Source organism: Tympanuchus pallidicinctus, unplaced genomic scaffold, assembly GCF_026119805.1.
Source record: "Tympanuchus pallidicinctus isolate F22 unplaced genomic scaffold, pur_lepc_1.0 scaffold17, whole genome shotgun sequence".
Classification (NCBI taxonomy): domain Eukaryota; kingdom Metazoa; phylum Chordata; class Aves; order Galliformes; family Phasianidae; genus Tympanuchus; species Tympanuchus pallidicinctus.
In genome coordinates, this window is record NW_026294690.1 from 5,846,751 (window position 1) to 5,866,325 (window position 19,575).

The following is a 19,575-nucleotide window of genomic DNA, read 5'->3' on the forward strand; positions in this document are numbered from 1 at the left end:
CATGATGGATTCAGTCAGGTGTGGTTCACTTGCTGGTAATTGCAACCACATTTGTCATTGAAACAAACAAACAAACAAAAAATAGTACATAAAAAAGCACCCAGTTCTACAATATCCATCTGCCCTTGCCCTTGCAAACACCTGCCATTAACTCGCAACAGATCATTCTAGCTAGGTTTAATGACATGTAGTCTTTGTTAATTACCAACATTTAAACAATTCCATATTGGTCTCCACACTGTGTATCATGCCAGGAATTGGTGTCGCCTATTTGGAACTGCTCAGCTTTCATAAGCAGAAGTAATTCCCTGGGAAATTGTGACACCTGCAAATGTATCTTAGTATTCCGAAATGGCACTGCTAAGCATGCTGGCTAAAGCTAAGCTGCATACCATGTCCCACTCCTACAAAGTTGCTTTCATGCATGTGATTTCATATCTGGTGTTTTACCTTCAAGTGTGCTAACTTCAGGAAGTTCTACCAAAGAACTTTCTCTGAATTTGATATATAATCATCTGAAAGTTAAAGTATTTGTAATTTATACACATATGAAACTGGTCTACTTTTAACTCCAAATAGTCATTTGCAGTGCCAAATAAAAATATTTTTGAAATGACAAATTCTTGTCTAACTACATATATATCAAAATGGGTGAACTGTTAATCTGGCATCCTGATAATCCAGCCTGAATCCTAAGGCTGTAATCAAAAACTGCAGATATGATGATATCCCAGTTGTTTTCTGTCTTATTAGATGAAAACAGCTCTATAAAGTGCATTGGAGATCATAAGATCTTCACTGATTATTTTTGAGTGTTATTTTACGACACTTATTGTGTAAGTTTTTGCTGAACGTAAATATGGCCAGAAGTCTGATGATTAAATATTTTTTCACTTAAAATCTATGAAAGTTTAATAAAAAATAATTTATTCAAAGCATTTAAGAAGAAAAAACTCATTTTCCACTAAGGAAAAAATTAGAAGCCCTTTTTTTTGACAGAAGTTTCTAAATTGAGACCTTTGTAACTTAAAGAATTTAATGTATTTCTCTAGTGGAGCACCTTTGAGGAATGCACTGGTGGCAATTATTTCATCTGCTGTTAACAGCAGACCTCAAGATCTGTTAATTATTTCTCTTTCTTTAAATTTTCTAAAAGGAGAGTTATTTCAGTCAGTATTTATTGTCCTCAAAGAAAAATCAAGTAACATTAATGTAAACATACTGAATACACAAACTTTAACTCAGTCCATTCAAACCTTTTGTACCATGGCACTGGACTTATGGCAACTGTGTAACTTTACAAAGCATAGCTTGCCCATTACAGAGGTTTCTAAATAATAAATACAGCTCAAAACAAATGAACATTTTGTGAAATAAAATAGTACTGGAAATCAAAAAGCTGCAGTACAGTCAAACAGGAGCTGTTCCTTAGAACCATGTAGATAGAACAGTTCACAATGAAACTCCCTCTAAAAAAATAAAATGTTAAGAATGGCTGCCACCTAACATTAGGTAAATCATGCAAAATAGCACAAATTATAGTAGCTGGAAAATGCAAAATAATTTGGTAGTCATCTAATCCTTCAGCATCACCGTGAAGAAATCAAGAGGGATTCTCTGTTCCTTCCTTCAGCTTTTTTCTTTTTTCTTCCAGTGTTTGCTTAAATACTTTTTTCAGGGTATTGTAAATGTACGGCCCATCTTCAGAATCAAAGCTTGTCTAATAAAAGGCAGAAATTGAAATGCAGTTGTTAAATAGGCATCACATGGCAAAATGCAGAGATGAGCAACATTTAAAAAAATAAATCAGTTTTCAGGTTTATTTAAAAAAAAAAAAAAAAATACAAACACGGAGTGCTTTCATTATGGAGTACTTAATGGTAAACAGTTTTGCCTAAACATTAAAACAATGAAGAAATGCTATGATTATTTTAACAGCTGGCATGTCTGTAGATTTACAAGAGATTAGGAAGCAAAATGATGAACTTTCTTTTTAAATACTTCCACCTGCTGAACTACGATGTAATTTAGAAAGCAATTTAATCTGATGGGAAGAGTCCAAGTAATACAGTCCACCAAAGCCTTTGGTAGGCTACTCTCAGAGCCTTTTTATTCCCATCACTTAAAAATCATCTTTTCCCTAATATGAAGTAGTCCATGAATTGGAAGTGATCCAGAGACAGAAAAAGGAGACGAAAGGACTATGGCTCCAGTGACAGAATGGGGTTTTGTTGAGAATATTCCCTATCTTTTATGTAGGATGGTAACCACAAATTCTGAATGGAGACAGCAGGGGTACACCAAGTGTGAAGGGACTGCTGTCACTTTTACTGCTCTGCTGGTTCATGATTTAAACAAACAAATACCATGCCTTGGACAGTTACTTGCCTTAGTGAAAGCTTTAACAGCACGAACAAGTAAGGCCTCCTCCACATCAGCTGGTAGCGTTTGCAAGTTCACCACACAGTGTAAAATACAAAGGATAGTCTGACACTGCTCCTGGTGGATAAAAGGAACAGCAGCTCATTAGAAGAAATCTTTTCATGAAAAACAATTAATTTTCCATTTTTGTTTATTGCTGTTTAAATACCAGACTGTGCCCTCCTGTATTGAAACCTTCAGGTGTAGGAGGTGAGGAGGGAATTTTCACAAGCCTAAAGAGCTTTTCTATATAATTGTGACAGTCACAATGGAAGAAAATCTTCTCTCGTGTGTCTCATACTGCTCTGGAAATTTCTGGGTGATCAGGCATATCCCCATTTTGATTTTTAAAAGAGATTGAAGGTGCCTTTTGAATGTTTAATTACCATGTTTAAAGGTCACAAATGAATAGAGTAACAAAACATGCTCAAACAATGCATTGACATATAAAACATCTACCTTTTTCAGTAAGTTAAGTGCATCTTGTGATTCTATGGAATTTTTTGCCAACATGTCAATATCATCTTTGGATATAATAGGCTCTTTCAGTTGCTCTATCCAGGACCACATCAAGCTACAGAGGATGAAAGGATCTCTCTCAGTAGAGATTTTATCCCAAGCTCCATCTCGAGAATTCAGTTCTTTCTTTAAAAAAAAAAAAGGAAAGGAAAGAAAAAAGAAAAAAGAAACTACAAATGCATCATCTGTTTACTTTTGCTAATATTCCTTTCAACTGCAACAGTATTAGGCTGCTTACATTCCAATATGAAAAGAAGACTTAATGGTTACAAAAAAGGAAATTTTTTCCATGATGTCAATGTTAATCAGCAGTAATGCAAATGATTCTTTAACACAGAAAGGTGATGTAAATAGTGCAGCTCAGAATCTCGCTGTTATCTCTCAGAATATATAACACAGCATTGGATTCCTACTTCCTGCTGGGAGGATTTGGTTTTGAGAATAGCAGTTAAGTTTCTACTGAATTATAGGCAGAATCCTCTGATTAGTTCAGAGGAAGCACAGATTAAAAACAACATATCTCTAACTTAAAATCAGTAGCACTTTTATGCTATAGGAGCTAAGTTAAACCAGAGGTAACAGCACCAATTTTCATTAGTTAGTGAAATGGATGAACACAATCTGAAAAAATGTTCTAACTTCCTGTTGGGTACTGAAATTTGTAGGTTCATTTCACATATTATTGAAAGATTTGACTCCTAACTGACAAATACAATTTTTATTTTCTTAACCAGAGCATAAATCTGTGTCCCAGCGTGCCATTTCAAAGTGGTGGCATTTTTGCCATTTAAGAATTAAATGCAGTGGAATATTCAGAATACATAACACTGAATGAAATTAAAAATTACCTGCCACATTTCTACCTTCTGCTTCACTTCATCCTCTTCCAGAAATTCATTTATATTTGCAAGTGCTTTTGCTGCCAAAATTCTTCGAGCTTCCAAACTTAATTCTGACTGCAGAACAATGTGTGGAATTGCCTCTGACGGATCTTTGCTACCTTGGCTTTCACATCCAATGGAAAAGTTCACTTTAGAAGAAGAAGAAGAATCAGAATCCTCTGAGACATAGACTCTTCTGCTGTACATACGAGTCTCACATTCTTTTCTATGGCCAACCTCATTGGTGAAATTATGCCTTGGTGTTCCAGGCTCCCTGGTATAGTGGAGAGATGCTAGACCTGAAGAAAAAGTTCTGCTGCGTTGTACTTCTTTGGTAGAGTTCCTTCTCTGATAAAGTGAAGATCCATCTTTTTGCCCATCCAAATTAAACTTAGTCTGACTCCAAATTGTACACGTGTTACGCACTAATGCTTCTTTGTTCAAATCCAGCTGAGGCTTTTGCTCGTCTGTGGCAGAACTGTCCTCACCACTGTTCTGCTTAAGTTTGTTGCACAGTAATATCTGAGCAGGTACCGTCCATGCCGTTTCTCCTTGCTCTAAGAGGAACTCAGTTCTCCTTAGGTCTGAGTCACTGTAGCTTAGACGTCTCCTCACGTGAGACAGAGGCTGAAGGCATTCGACGTTCCTCCTTTTCCAAAGAGGATCACATTCATGTGCAAGGGAGAAAAGAGAATCCTGTGTGTCACAAGTGGCCGAGTGGGTGTGCGAGGAGTCCGACGTGTCACTGTCCTGCCTGGCAAGGTCTCCATCCAGCTGTGTCGACACCAGCTGGGAGACAGTCTTTTCAATTTCAGCTGAGAGATCTGCTATGTTTAAGAGCTCTGCCTCTACCACTTGTCTGTTTTCAGCCAAGTCTAGCAGCAGCTTGCACACTAGGTGAATGAGTTTTGGCACGTGTTTGAGGTGCCTGCTCTCGTAACCATGGAGCAGGTGTCTCTGGCGGGTCAGGTACTGGGACAGCGTCACCCTGTGTGCCTTGGGCTCACAGCAAGCAAATACGTTTCTGAGAGGAATCAAAAACTGAGTGAATTCTCTGATGCACAGTAACTGCCCTCTAGTCTGAATAGAATTAGGCCTTTTTGCTCTGACAAAAAGAATGGCTTGATCAGCAGTCATTCTTGTTGCAAAAACTAAGTAGCATGCTACTAGAACACCTGGAACACAGAAACACAAGCATTGGTTCAAGAATTTTCAAACAAAAACAATTATTCAGAAGAACTATGGGATGAAAATGAATATAGGTGAAGATACAAGCATTGTGCCCACTATTATATGATGCTGTGGGGTTAGTTGCTTTTGTTGGACCACAAGACAGTAAATCCATTCTCACTATGCTTTCAGTGAGAGCAGTAGAGGCTTCTATGGGAAAAACTTACGCAAATAGGTCTTGAAAAAGCGAGGAGTAAATGAAATTTTGGGTGACTTTTTTTCCCACCAAAAGGAAACTGTCCCATTGAATGCAGCAGGGAATTACTGCACTGAAATTAAAAAAAAAAAAAAAAAATCTAACCTTGCAGGTTGCTGTTTTTACATACTAAAACTGATCTCTTCCAGCTACTGACAGATTGTTTTCACAGATTTGTTTAATATTTTAATTACTTTATAGATCTTGTAAAGATCTTTACAAGATCTATAAAGAGCTGTAAAGACTTTAGAGATCTTGCAGTGAATTTAAATTATTAATAATTTATGAACAGAGGGTGCTTTGCATCTTCAGAATGGCAGTTCTGGTGTCGTGCAGCAGAACAACATACCTGTCCGTCCAAGTCCCGCATGACAGTGAACAGCCACTCTGCCTTCCTGCAGCGCAAAAGCCATGACTTTTACCATGTCAAGTATAGTAGTAAGAGATGCCACTCCATAATCCTTCCATCCAAAATTATAAAAGTAAACTAAAACAAAAAGAGAATGAGTTATTTGCTTTACTGAAAGTGAAGTTTTCGGTACTATATGCAGAGGAGAGATGACTAATAGTAAATTATAGTAAAAAAATTGTATAAAGATTCTTGGGGGAATCTGACTACATACTGTTTACAAGAGATTATTTTCCTATTTCAGAGTACTCTTGCTATTGCAATTTGATAAATGCATGAAGCTAGCACTGGACTGTCAAACTCCAGCTGCAATGCAAAAAATTTAACAAAACTGAATGATTCATACAAAAATTACTGAGCTATCTAGAAGTAAAGCATCATTTTTCCCTTTTAGAAATTAAAGCACTGCTTCAGTCAAAAGCTTTTTCTTATACAGAGGCGCATTTACGCATGTCATCACATGAAAACACAAAAAATCCTGTCATTACAAATGGCTAGATATTTGGGAACTGAGAAGAAAGTTAACCAGCTGTTGTCCCTTCTTTCTTCTAAGTGGATAATGTGTTATTCACCATGGATTATATTTGCCCAGCTTTATCATAAAATGGCCTGGGTTGAAAAGGACCTCAATGATCATCTAGTTTCTACCCCTCTGCCATGCCAACCACCAGACCAGGCTGCCCAGAGCCACATCCAGCCTGGCTTTGATTCTTACACCCTAACTCGTGCAACATTTCTTACATAGCTATTTAAGACATGCAAATTCAAGTAAAAATATCTGGAGCTGAAATGAATAATGAATGAGGCCCAGCAGCAGGAGTGCACATACTGCCAGCCTCCATGAACGCCTCAGGAAGGTAGGTGAAGCCACTTTCTTGCTCCAGCGGATTCCCACAGCTCGCGTGCTCCCCAGGACGCTGCAGGTTAATTATGGTTTTTATGCCACATCTAAGGAAGGAAGAGATGAAATACGTGTTTATTCCTAGTGGAGAATATGGACCTTTACCAAAATCCAAATATAGGCTGAAAGAGAAAACAGACTGGGAATTCTATTAGTAATATGTACAATAAACAATGGGTAAATTTTCTTACCTTTCAAACTGTTCAATGATGTTGTACTTTTCAATTAATTCTGTTGAGGGTCGAGCCATAGCCAGTATGTTATCTGTTATCCTGAGGAATTAAAAAATAATATTTACTATTTTTACATTAATAAGGAGAGTAATTATGTTAATTCCTGGGAATTAATTTGCCAAGCTAAGGCTGCTGTGTTATTTTCATTATGACAGACGTGCTGCTGATGTACTAGAAATTCTTTTTCAAAAAACTCTCATCACACAGTGTTAGTGATGAATCCTGTTAAGTGGAGACAGATATCACACATCAAAAAGCCTTTACTGGAATTGTTCGAATGCCAGTCCAATTAACATAGTAAAACATTCCTTTGAATAGAAATGTGAGCTGCTCCCTGTTTGGCCCTTTAAAGCTGTTATGCTTCTGTGCAGCATTCACTGTTAGATCAGTAAGAATGTGAAGGTGTGCTTCACATCAGTAATGCCGAATATGAATATGCTTTCTTCAAACATATTTCATCTCCAATAAATGTTTTTACCTCACTTGAAATTCCGTTATGAACACATTCTAACTCCTTTGCATTTTAAATCTCAGTGAAAACTGTCTGTAGTGCAGGATATTTTTATTAGAATTCATGTCAGTTTACTTTGACTTCTCTTTTAATACATATAAAGGCTGCAGTTACATTTAGTGACAGTAAATGCTGCATACTACCAAGAAGAGTAGAGCCCTTTAATAGCTTGCTCCTGGTCACTCCATCGAGCCGGATTCTCATACTTGCACGCACGGCCACCGCATGCCATCGAGCACTGCATGTGCCCAGGGATGACGTGGCGAAGGCGCTCCCCCACTTTTGTGTATTTTGCCGTCGGCCGCCTTGAACTTCCTATAACAGAGGCAAAAACCCCTTCAATAAGAGCCTCGTGAATTCATCTCCACCATACAAGTATTTGTTCAACCTCAAATGATAAAGTTATAAAGAGCATAAATGTACAGTATATGTTTACAACTCATTTTTCAAGGCAGACTCTAAGGATTCTGAGAAAAAAACAAAACCCTCGCATTACTAAAGCTGGTGTTTGTCACAGCAGATGTGTTCTTTTCCTGATGAAGCTATCGGCGTGCAACACCCTGTGCAGGGCAACAACTGACAGACACCTGAAATCAGAAAGAGCCACATCCGTGTGGTGTGGCAGGTGCATGAAGGTGTGCTTCTATTTTATGTTACAGTGAAAAGCATGCATTAATCCTCAGATAAGGAATCGATGAACAAAACATAAAACACAGGAAAAAAAATACTATTTTATGCATGTATATATAAAATACGGTCAACAGAACAGAAGTGTATGTATTTATTAGCAGAGTCAACAACAACAACAGAACTGCCAACAGTCTTAAGGAGAGCTACTTTACTTTTTTTCTCAGGAAAAGTTGCATCCATCTCCTCGGGGCTCAGCGACGATATTGCCACCATCACCCGGTGCGTCGATGATGAGAGAACCTCAACAACTGAGCTCCGGCGCCTCTGGATGATGCGAAGAAGCGGATCGGAGGAAGAATGCCTCCGACCCTGGAAAAAGTTGCTAAAAATACTCACTGCTGAGCGCCGCCGGGGTGAGCCCTGCATGATGACCAGCACCAGTGACAGCACAGCACAGCTGCCGAGCAGGCACGGGTCTGAAAGCCAAGTTGCTCAGCACTGAAGTTGCAGCGAGATGCGCATCCCTCCTTCTGCTGGAGCAGCTAGTCAGCATGGGCTGAGCTGTCTCCATAGTGACAAACAATGAGGGCTCTGCTGCCAGCCAGCCCCGTGGCAGTGACATTCTATATGAATTGTTTGGGACAAAGTGTTCCGCTGCTGATGAAAATAGTTGCATTTCAAGTAGATAATTTTGAAAATGGACTGGGAACAACCAAAACATTTTTCCATAAACAATGTGAGTATTTTAGTTAGTTGTAAATAACATACATTCAGAACTCAGTTAGGCACAAAATAATATATTCAAGAGAACAATCAAAATGTATTTGGAGGCTCTGCTTCCTGAGGAATCTGTAAGTACATTATACGCCCCCAACTCCTGGTTTTACATTCCACAACCACCTCTCTCCCTCTGCTGAGCTGCTGCAAAATGCATCATTAGCTCTGTAATAATTGGGATTAGTGTGCTGCTACTGAAATGGCTCATTACACGATGAATTGTAGACTGTTCACTCTGGACCATTCATATCTTCTAACAAACACAATTTGTTACTCAAAACAAAAGGCTTATTTTTTTTCAGGGCACAGCTCTTTTATTAACCAGAGCTGTTAGCCCTACAGAGTGAGATAAAGCAGATTATGGGGAGGAGAAGATGCATCAGTTGAGTGCTTTAGGCTTTTGAAGGTAGATATTAGGTGGCAAATTGCCTCCCACTTTGCTGCCAGCGTGCTAAGAAAGAGAATGAGCTGGCCAGGAAGATTACTGCGCTCTCAAAAGCACAACATTCTCAAGCAACTTACGTGGAGAACGGATTACAGAAATGTGGATGTGTTTTTTTTTTTAAAGTCATCCAATTGTCTGAGTGTTAAAGGGGAGAGAGCAGAGAGATGAGGAAAACTCACCATAGCTTTGGTCAATTAACAGAATCCCACTGTGTTTTCCCTAGGTTGTATACTTCATTCAGTCTGATTTTTCCTTTTGTGTTATGGAAACAGTAACCCTTAAAGAGGAATTGTGGATGAGAAAGCTCTTTTTTTATACAAAATCATGAGGCAAAAATCTGCTGTTTCTTCCAGGTACTGAACAGGGACTGAGTGACTGAATATTGAATACTGCAGCCCCACTCTTAAGACACAGTAAGGATTTCTGTAGAAACCAGGCATCTGGACACATCTGTGGTGATGTTGTATGTGAAAAGGAGAATGTTAAGGCTCAAAGATCTGACTGTCCTAATGAAACCGATATAAGAACATTGGGAGATACTTAAATATGCTTTTATTCTGGGTGTCAGGTTGAAGAGAAGGGAAGGAGATGAAGAAGGTTCTTCAAGTGCTGCCTATGTCCAGCCAACAAACAAACAAAAAATGCTTCTGAGTTAATTACATTCTTTCTCACATTTCATTCTTAACTCTTTTTCTTCCCAGAATTTTTTCTCCTGTATATATCAAGTGATAATGGAGCCAGAGATGAGCAAGTGAAAATGCTGCATACCATTATTTTTCCACTGAGTCTAGCATGATTTGCAAGTACTCACCCAGAAACTTTCAATATTGGAGAGGGTTTTTTTGTTGAAGGTTTTTTGTGCCCTCAGCTGGGCAGCTTCTGAACATGGAACAATTTCTCTAAGCAAGAGACTTGGCAAACTGAAAGTTACTGAAAAGTTCTACATCTTAACACATCGTGGCAATAAGAAGTCACACAGTTTGCTTTTGCTATAGACATTTTATGCTTAAAATTTGGAAATAATGTCCATTTTTCCCCTATGGAAAATTGCTTCTTTTCAGAACTTATTTAAGCTGTTTATATCAATAGCATAAGTAATTGACAAAATCAGTGGATGATAAAATCATTACCTGAACTCATATTTGCAAGATACACACTGCTCTCTAGCAACGAAGAGTATGGTTGTTCATTTTGCAGTAAAACTCCTGCAGCCATTGCAGTACCTGTGGAAACAGTAATAGGTTTGCTGTCAATTTGCAAGCTCAAAAATGCAAAATAAAGCTGAATTAAAGCTCAGTACCTGGCACCTGGTTACAAAGTCATCCAAAGGTTAAGATCTGGGCATTCAGGCACAGAGCATTACTTCCTTTTTGGTGTGCAGTCTTAAAATTCACCAGTTCTGCTATCTGTCCTAGCAATAAGAAGTCACCTGTGTATTTCCAGCTCCAGCGTCTGGCTGATGTTGTACCTTACAGTTGTGTTCTATATGCACAGGAGCCACTCACCTAGAAACCTTTACAGCCAAATCAATTTTCTCAAATTCTTAAAAGCAAACATACAACTATAAATCCTGCACTGGAAGCTTCCAAGGGGCCGTTCCAGCAAAACCAGTGATGATAGCACTATTTCCAGATCATACCATTCATCATTTTAGTCCAAGCAGACTGTGTAAGGTACGTGCCTTCTCTGTTCTCTTTCCTCCATTCTGTTTTAGTAAGCTGGCAAGTTTGAAATCACATATATGAAGATTCTCCTTTAATAAGAAAACAGAACACAAGACTGTCTAAGCAGAAAGCATGTTTTCCTATAATACAAAGCAAGCTGAAGAGATTGTATCTGAAAAACATATAATACAAGGAAAGCTGTCAGTGTGAACTTATTAATCAGTCACTGTGATGTTTAAGTAAAACAACTTCATGGCTCCTGAGTGCACATCCTTACTTCTCTTATCTCAATAGTAAAATAGTTGCAAATATAGTACTAAAAAAAGCATGTCCATGCTATAACTATTGAAACTCTTCTAAATAAACCTTCAGTCCCAAATTCTGCGAAAATAATACTAAGATTCAGTGCCACAGTGTTCTAAGAGACAGGTTTACTGCAATCATAATAATGAGGATTATTACGTGGTAAACAGTCCAGTGCTGTGTTGAGATATTAACTGCTTGTCATTCATTCTGCATGAATATTAACTATATAATATATTAACCATAATTCTGAGTAATTGCTTTAAGTAAATAATTGAATCAATTCACATGAAATTTAATGTATAGATATTATATTATCTAACACATACTTATATTGAAACTATTCTTCTATATGTGTTTATGGACTTTATTCCACATCAGTGTCACTGAGTACAGCTCTGTCCCTTACTTATGGTCCCAGCTTATGGTGGGAACAGCATACACATACACAAAGTAACCCATCAATATCTGCTGCATCAGTGGCCTCAAAGAGATGAGAATTGCATTTGTCTGTGAAAGCCAAGGGGTCTTTTGAAAGTTCATTGATGCTAAGCAAGACATTCCTTATGTAAATATGTATATTCTGAAGAATGTTCATTAAGATGAGTCTTAATGTAGAATAGAGATGCACATTCTCTACTCAGCTGCTTGACCATCTGACTGCACTTTACAAGTCCATCCCATAATAAACAGGGAGGAATACATGCTTGTACTTGCATTCTGAGAAGCTCTAGTATCCCTGTGTTTTTTTTTCCAGTGGCTTTTGAAATCAGTTAGGGATGATTTTCAGTCAGAGGAAACTGCAGCTCAAGAAATCACTATTTTATCCCCAGAAGTTCCATTTAGGGTTAATACAATTGAACTGCCAAAAAAAAAAAAAAAGAAAAAAAAAGTGTTTCTATTTCTCAGAAACTTCTCTCAAAAAATCTTGATAGCTTCTCCAGGCAGCATTTCAATATGTCAGCTCTCATCACACAGGCAGTGGGAGCACCAGCAGTCACACCACTCGAGACCAAGGGGTAAAGGCTGTGTTTTGAGATAGTAAGGACTAATTTGGTGTTGCTGTTACTGCAGAGGTGCATTACATTCCTGCACTGATAAAAAGAGTGTTGAGAGCTGGAATAGCGTTTGGGTCAAAGGAACAACAACTGCTTTTCCAATGTACTGCATATTCTTAGTTTTAAAAGGTCCTCTTCAGCATTTTGTTCATCTGTTAGCACCTGATGGACGCTAGAGAAAATCAAGCCTCAGATGTTATTCCAGGTCATGTTCTTTATGAGCTCTCCGAGGGAGCTGAGTCACGTGCATCGTGGCAGTCATGATACCACCTTAATCAGATCTGCTCTGTGCCATGCTTTTCTATTGCCATGACAGCAAAGAGGCTGCTCTTTTAATCCTGGTATCACAACTTAAGAAATGGAACAGTGTCTTAGGTGATTGATGTTCCATCTCTTTACCGTGGGAAGCAATGTCGTTAAGCTTGCACAAACAAGACAGGTAAAGAAATGGGAGTAAAAATAACATCTGCAGTGCTGGCTGACTGAAACAAATGTCAGAAGTCAGAACCACAGTGCCCAGGGAAATGGGTCTGTTGGAGCCAGACACCAAGCACTAAGGGGATATTCCAGCAGTCCCCTTTGAGGCATGCATTCTGTACTTGCTTTGGTGTTTCTCTGTGTACCTTGGAGGGCTTTTCCCCACTTCAGTGCAAACCAGATCCTAGCAGAAAGGATGTCTCAGATTTTGTTGCCAATTCACTTATTGCATTTGGTAACAGATGACAGCTGTCACATCCAACTTGCTGTGTCATATAATCAGAGGTGGATTTCTGTCAGAGGAAATTGCACAGGCACACTGTGCTTCCTTAGGTGAGATCAGTCTGTGCTCCCACTAAGTTTCTAAGGGGTGATGCAGCCTCTAGAATAAAAGAACCCTTAGTGAAGGTTAAGCTGCAAAAAGCCATGCAGCAAGTCGGACAACTGAAAGATGGGTGCCTGCAACTGGCTGGCGGGCAGCTGCCCAGAAAGGAGGAAAGTTCACAGCACTTACACCACAGCCCAAAACTGGCTGAGGTGTCATTCTACCTTGCATACAGGATGAGTATTTCCTATGATTGCAGGATCTGGAAATCAGTGTTTTCCATTTGCTGGGCTGAATTTTTGCTTCAGAATGGACTGAGAGAAGGAAATAATGTCTAATGTTTTAGCAGCCAGAAAACAAGCCCCAAAGTGCTAAGATTCCCACTATACCTTAGCAATTAATATGGTTGTTTAACAGATGCAGTTACTGTCTTCAGAACATGCTTTCAAACAGGAGAGTTTGCGTTCCAAACCGGAATGATTCCAGTGGTGGCAGTGCAGCTGCCAGCACACAGTAATCCTCCCCCCATTTCTGTGGAGCTGTTTACTAACAGTGAGGACCCATTTCCCCAGATTTGTATGGATCTGGTAACCTAGAATATGACAGCAGACCACACACTGAAAAGATTGGTTTCATGTATTATCATGAAAAATCTTGGGTAATCTTTCCATTGTAAATACATTCTTACATACAAGAGAGGCAAAGGCTGATGCTTATGCCTGTCACATCAAATGTGGAGATCACTTGTAGCATTTTCTTGCTTTTAAAGTGATTTGTTCTCCCCCCTATAGCATTTACAGACACGGAACAAGCAAATGGGCAACCTGCTAAAGGAACACACAGTCAATGCAACTGCAGGTAGGGGCCACACTAGGTTAGCACCTAAGCCCTCAGGTAACATTTACTCCATGGCCTGGTTCTGTAAGTACTTATGTTCTTGAATGGCTTTGCTCCTGGGAGCAGTCCCACAGAAGTCAAGAGGATATCTGTCTAAATATCAGATTATGTGGCATGAAGTTTCATTGCCTGAACGCAAAGTTCTGAAAACTGCACTAATTAAGATGTTTAGAAATTAAAGACCACTCAGTTAACAAGACGAAGCAAAAATATGACCACGTGAGGACTGTTTGTAATTAATGACAAGGTTAAGAGCTTTGATTGTTATGAATGGTGAAACAAAATTAAAAGCACTAGCTAGGAGCTACATCAGCAATTGGAAAAGGCAAATAAACACACTACAGGACAAAGGGAAGACGAGGTATTAATTTGAACACATCTTCAGTTCAGAGGTTTATAATTTGCACAGCAGAACAGTACTGCAGCTGTTGTAGGACTGCTCTGATTTCACACAGCCAGAACTGATTTGTTACTTCCATAAGTAAGTGGTATTTTAACCCTTAGGAAAAAAATTTCAGCATTTGTTTTAGTTCATGGTGAATGTCATTTAATCATTACGCATTGTATTTAGAGGACTGTAACTGCTTTCACATACAAAAGAGACAAAAGAATTTAATTCATTAGAAAGTTATGTAGGTGCTGGTCTGGTGATTCACTATTTGCTATTAATAGCTTTTTTTACATGAATAGCAACCGAAAATGGGCAGGTCTATCAACTGACTGGATTCGTCTCATTGAGTCACGTCAGCTTTCAGTGCTAACGCAACAGTTAACAGAAGTTGTCTTAACCTGCCTTGCACAGGCTGGCAACCAGTAATTACTATTGAGAAGTACAAAAGAGGGGTGAAAATGAATAAAGGAACTGCTCTACAAACAACACGAGTGAGTCTGATATTCCTGATCCTGTACTGTGACAGATTTTTGTATGTAAGACTACATACAAAAGAATGGAATACCTTCAGTGCTGCTCAGTGCTACTGAGGGAATTTGAAAGTGGAAAAGATCTAAAACGGAACTCTACAAGGTAAAGGGGTTACACCTCAAATAGTCAAAAACGTAGTAAATTTAAGTGAGTCTTCAAACAGAAGTGCAGGAATTTCAGTCTAACATCTTACCTGTGACCCTGCAAAAAGAGTGAGTGAATGCTGATCCCTTCATGGCTGCAGTACCATCCCCAGAAATGCGCTGTAGGGACACCCCGTTTACAGAAGAGATGCTGAATTATGTTGCTGCAGTGTTTCCTGTGGTTAATTGGATTCACGGTGGTAATCTGGGAGGAGCCAATAACTATCTTTTCTTAACTTAAGACTGTATGAGGAATGCCTTGCGGGCTATGCAGATAATCATCTCATGAACTGCTTTCTGCGTCTGCCTAGATTTCAGAGGGATTGAGGCAAAGAGGCCACGCCAAGCTCTTCAAAGAACAGAGCCCTTCACACCACCCTGCTCTGTCCATTCCGTTCACCTCCACATGCTATATGCCCCCAGAAGCGTGGGTCTGCACGCACCAGCCAGGTGAGCACAGCTACAAAGGTCACTGTGGGAACGCACCCGCATCTCTGCAGTTCAACTGATACATAACCTTAAAGCACCACGAAAAGAAAATCAGATTCATCCCTTACTGTTCCTATCTGTGGTTACACCCTGAACAATTTTTTTCATTTTTCATCCAGTATAGCAAAGACTGTCATTAAAGCATATATACTGAGTGCAAATTCTCTGCATTAACATCCCACAAGCATAACAAAAAGAAGTTATTCTGAATGCAAAGGATGTGATCTGCTAAAAAAACCAAAGACTTGATTTAATTAATACAAGCCAGACTAAAGTAATAAAACAAGCTAAATAAAATGAGATTTGATGTTCTATTTCACCAAATCAACTACAGTATTATCTGACAAGAAAACAGATTTCATCTATTTTCACAGCTTCGCCACGTGTCTTATTAAAACAAATTAAAAAAAAAAAAAACACACACACAAAAAACCAAAAAACAAAGCACAAACAAACTAGCATTAATTAAATGCTTACTCACTGCTCATCATTAATACCTCCCAGTTACTTAGAGGGCAAAAAAAAGTATGCTTGCAAGCTTCTGTAGATGGGGATGTGTTTTTTATTTAAACAAGTTACAGGAGACAACTGGAGGCTGATGCCAACATATGTGTTAATTCCAAACGTGTTGTCTCAGATAAACACCTGCCTTGCTGTCAGGAGGGAGATGGAGCACACAGAAGAGGATCAAATGGTTACAGTAATTTTCAGAAATAATGATGTAGCAAGTTGTCACCGTTACTGTTGTATGGTAATAAAGAAGAACAAGGCAACTACTTGAAAAAAGGACCAGGTAGTCCTTAACATCACGCTTTTTTGTACTGATATTGCAGGGACACAAAAGAAATCATGGGCATGAACTCAACTGCAGCTGATCATTTTAGTAAATAGCTGACATCATACATATACACACATATCAGGCCATCTGTGCAAAAAAGTCTTAATTGAAAATGGGACTTAAAGAGTCTGAGGTGGACCCTGGGCAGTAACCAAAGCACATCACTGCCTCAGAGGCAGAACGCAGCGCTGAGCTCCTACAAATTAAATGCCTTTGGTGGGAACCTGCTCTAAAATCTGGTAAAGCATTTGGTAGGAGGAAGTGAGCAGATTTGTTAGCAGATGAAAGAACAGAAATACGCTTCAGACAATTAAGAAACATTAACTAAATGGAATTCTTAATAGAAGCATAGCCTTTTTTGGAAAGTTTACACTGATTATACAACAGCAATTCACTTATTTGACTCTGGAGGAAGGTTTGGTTTTGGATGGTTTCAACGCTTGGTGCAGCAGCCTGCTGCTCTGCTGCATCCGTAGGTATTAGTGAGTTGCTGCCTCTCATTCCTGCACTTGCACTCTTCAGAAGGAATGGCAGCTCATTCAGCTGAACAACTGATTTTTTCCCAGAGGTCTGAAAAGCTGAGCTAGTTCCAGGAATGGGTGCCAAACATGTTTGTTCCAACAGGCCCTGTCATTGCATTGTTGTTAAGATGAGGCTTTGTGCTAGGGATGACTTTTTGGGGGAGTCAGCCATTAGGCTGAAATAATCTGCTATTTTCAAAGGAAGAGTGCTCAGAGTAGGTGGGAAGGTGGTGACTAAACTAACAATCTTTCTCTCCATGTTTGGCATTTTCCTATTTAAACAAAATAAGAATCCCATGTCCTCTGGAAAATTCTTTTGAACTGTGAAAACCACTAAAAGACATTAACAGGCTTTTCAGGTAAGCAGAGCAGGGTCACCAGGCTGCGGCAGCTCATTCCCCCAGCATCACATGGGCTGCCTCCCAGCAGCAGCTCTGCAGTGTGATAAGCAGAGGCACCTGTCCCATGTCCTTAGGTAGAACTGCATCAGATTAGGCAGGCAGTGAAGTGACTCACAGTGAACCGAATGCAACTGAAATGTCTGACCATCATTTAGACTGCGGTGTTCTCGTTGCTACACAAGAGCACCAAACTGTTCTAAAACCTTCTAGTTTACTAAAGCTTATCTTTCTTTAAGGTGGATTTGAATTTAGCACAAGCCGCATATTTAGATTTCTAGCTGGCTTGAAACTTCTCCAGCTTCATCTTTTGCTTTTTGCTCTTCTTATAGTTTGGGTAATGAAAATCAATGTAGCTTCATTTTCAGCTTGCGTGAAAACACTGCAGGGAATGCTTTCATTCTTGTGTTTTTCAGAAACAGTATGAAATTTTTTTAAAGACTTCTTACAGGCTTTGCCATCACACTGTAAATTGATCATAAAAGCACCTCAATTACACCAGCACTGTTACTCTTGTGAGACACATACACGTGTAGATGCTTCATGAGATCCCAGAGCAACAGCCCACTGAGGAGCCCCGGCCTCATTTGTCATCTGTACTTCCTACATTCATTCCTTTCCTCTTTTGTTCCACTTTTGGATAAAACTGACAAGATGGAATACAACAGAAATGCAGTGAAATGTTAGGAAAAGGCAGAACTGAAGATTTCAGTTCAAGAGCATTCTAAAACTGACAAATTGCATCACGTGTTACTTATAGATCATTCAGTGCGCTCACAATGCAACAGGTGACCACCAGCTATGGAAACAGGCTACAGGCACTTGTTCAGCCACAGGCTTTGAAATTAGAAGTGCAACTTCAAGGAAATACAGGTTGAAAAGGGAGAGGAGAGCTGCCACTGGGCTACAGCAACCCACTGCAGCTCTGCTTTGTGAGACAGCTCATTTTCTGACCATGGAGCACAGAGGCAAAGCCCTCATCCAGTCATTGCCTGCTTTGGGTTAGCAGCTCTATTTCTGAAACACCAAATGTTGGGTTGCTGGAAAACAGCAAAGTTAGGCAATTAATTCCTTCCCTCATACAACTTCTGAAGAGCCACCACAGGCTTTGCTAATTTGTGCTGACCTTTCCAAAAGCACTGCTTAATGTATGCATGACATCTAGCAAACATAGGCCCTGCAGCAGAACAGGTATGGAGGAAACACACAACAAAGCTCAGCTGTTCAAGAACAGCACATAAGGTGGCAAAGAGGGACTGGTGAGGAAATGAAGGAGATGGGAGGTAGGCAGTCCTTTTAAAAACACACGCAAGGAACAAAATGCTCGAGCTTTGCCATGTGAGGACTGCTGGAGTGAAGAAGCAGAGCAAGTCAGCAAACTGGCCAGGGAGCATCAGGGAGTGTCAGGAGGGACACAGCCGCTCATGAGGGCTTTGCTGGCTCTCGGGATGAAATTCAGGCCAGGAAGTGCTCCACTGGAGAGAAACTGAAGGAGCAGGTACGATTTTATGTTATTTACAACAAACAGCTATCCAAAACCAGGAGCAAAGTCGTTTACAAGTTCTTCTGACAAACAAGCACAGCCAGCATTCGGGCACCGCCGTTCCCGTTCTCTGCGGTGCGAACGCGGCGTTGCGCAGCACCCCGGCGCTGTGCGAGGCGGGGCAGCAGCACCGCAATCCCGCGCCGCGTCTCCCCGCGCCATTCGGCGGCTGTCCCGTCCGCTCGCGGCTCCCCGGCAAACCGCGCTCGGAGCCGTTCCCGTGTTTCTGACGGAGACCTGAAGGCACGCCGTTAGGGTCGGCCCGCCGTTAGGGTCGGCCCGCGCTGCCGCTGTCTCAAACCTAGTAAGAGGATTACACCGCTAATTATAGCTCTGGAGCGCTGTTCTTACAGCACGGCCTCGAGGACCGCCTCCGCCGCTCGCTTTGCCTTTGTTTCCTCGCACATGTGGCTCTGTGTATGTTTTATTACACCAACCGCCCACGACAAGCACAGAGGGACGGATGTTTCAAGCAACACGTCATTGCAAACGCCAGCATCAGCGCTGCGCGCGTCCTTTCGGGCTCCATTACCCAACGGATACCCCGCCCCGCGCTGCCCCGGCGGCCCGGGACGCCTCGGGCGCGGCCGCCTCCGGCCGGGGCGTGGCGTCACCCGCCGCCACTGATCGGCCGCGCTGGGCACGGCGCCGGGACGGCCGCGCGCAGGGCTGGGGGCGCCGCACCCACCTGCACCGACGCTCCGCCGCCGCTCCGCCGCCGCTCGGCGTGGGGAAGGCGGGGCCGGGCCGGGCGCATGCGCTGCTGGCGGGGGAGCGGAGTGTGGCGGTGCCGGGCCTTGGGAGGGCGGCGAGGAGGCGGCGGTGGGAAGCTGGGATGCGGTGT

At 40.8% G+C, this 19,575-nt stretch overlaps 1 protein-coding gene across 7 annotated transcripts; it reads right to left on the reverse strand.

Moving 5' to 3' along the window:
* Positions 1-1,161: 1,161 nt before the first annotated feature.
* On the reverse strand, positions 1,162-19,486 carry PTPDC1 (protein tyrosine phosphatase domain containing 1). Of its 7 annotated transcripts, none has more exons than XM_052678724.1 (10): positions 19,420-19,486; positions 10,284-10,376; positions 7,445-7,616; positions 6,749-6,829; positions 6,486-6,604; positions 5,597-5,734; positions 3,789-4,996; positions 2,881-3,066; positions 2,389-2,499; positions 1,162-1,720 (listed from the first exon to the last, which is right to left on the reverse strand). In XM_052678724.1, exons 2-10 carry the CDS (start codon positions 10,366-10,368, stop codon positions 1,604-1,606), a joined length of 2,217 nt encoding a protein of 738 aa, XP_052534684.1. In that variant the 5' UTR covers positions 10,369-10,376; positions 19,420-19,486; the 3' UTR covers positions 1,162-1,603. The 7 variants fall into 7 exon arrangements, with proteins under 7 accessions (XP_052534684.1, XP_052534685.1, XP_052534681.1 ...); XM_052678725.1 differs by lacking the exon at positions 19,420-19,486 and adding an exon at positions 8,144-8,255 and having other exon boundaries at positions 10,284-10,369; XM_052678721.1 differs by lacking the exons at positions 10,284-10,376; positions 19,420-19,486 and adding an exon at positions 8,328-8,652.
* Between the last annotated feature and the right edge of the window lie 89 nt (positions 19,487-19,575).

What these genes read in the sequence shown, in the direction of transcription:
- PTPDC1 (XM_052678721.1), bottom strand. Translation starts at nt 8,652, where the DNA reads ATGTTTTGGTTGTTCCCAGTCCATTTTCAAAATTATCTACTTGAAATG. An exon ending in CACCCCGGCGGCGCTCAGCA is followed by an intron (nt 7,617 to 8,327) that starts GTGAGTATTTTT and finishes CCTCTGTTATAG; the next exon opens with GAAGTTCAAGGCGGCCGACG. An exon ending in ATCATTGAACAGTTTGAAAG is followed by an intron (nt 6,605 to 6,748) that starts GTAAGAAAATTT and finishes TTCCTTCCTTAG; the next exon opens with ATGTGGCATAAAAACCATAA.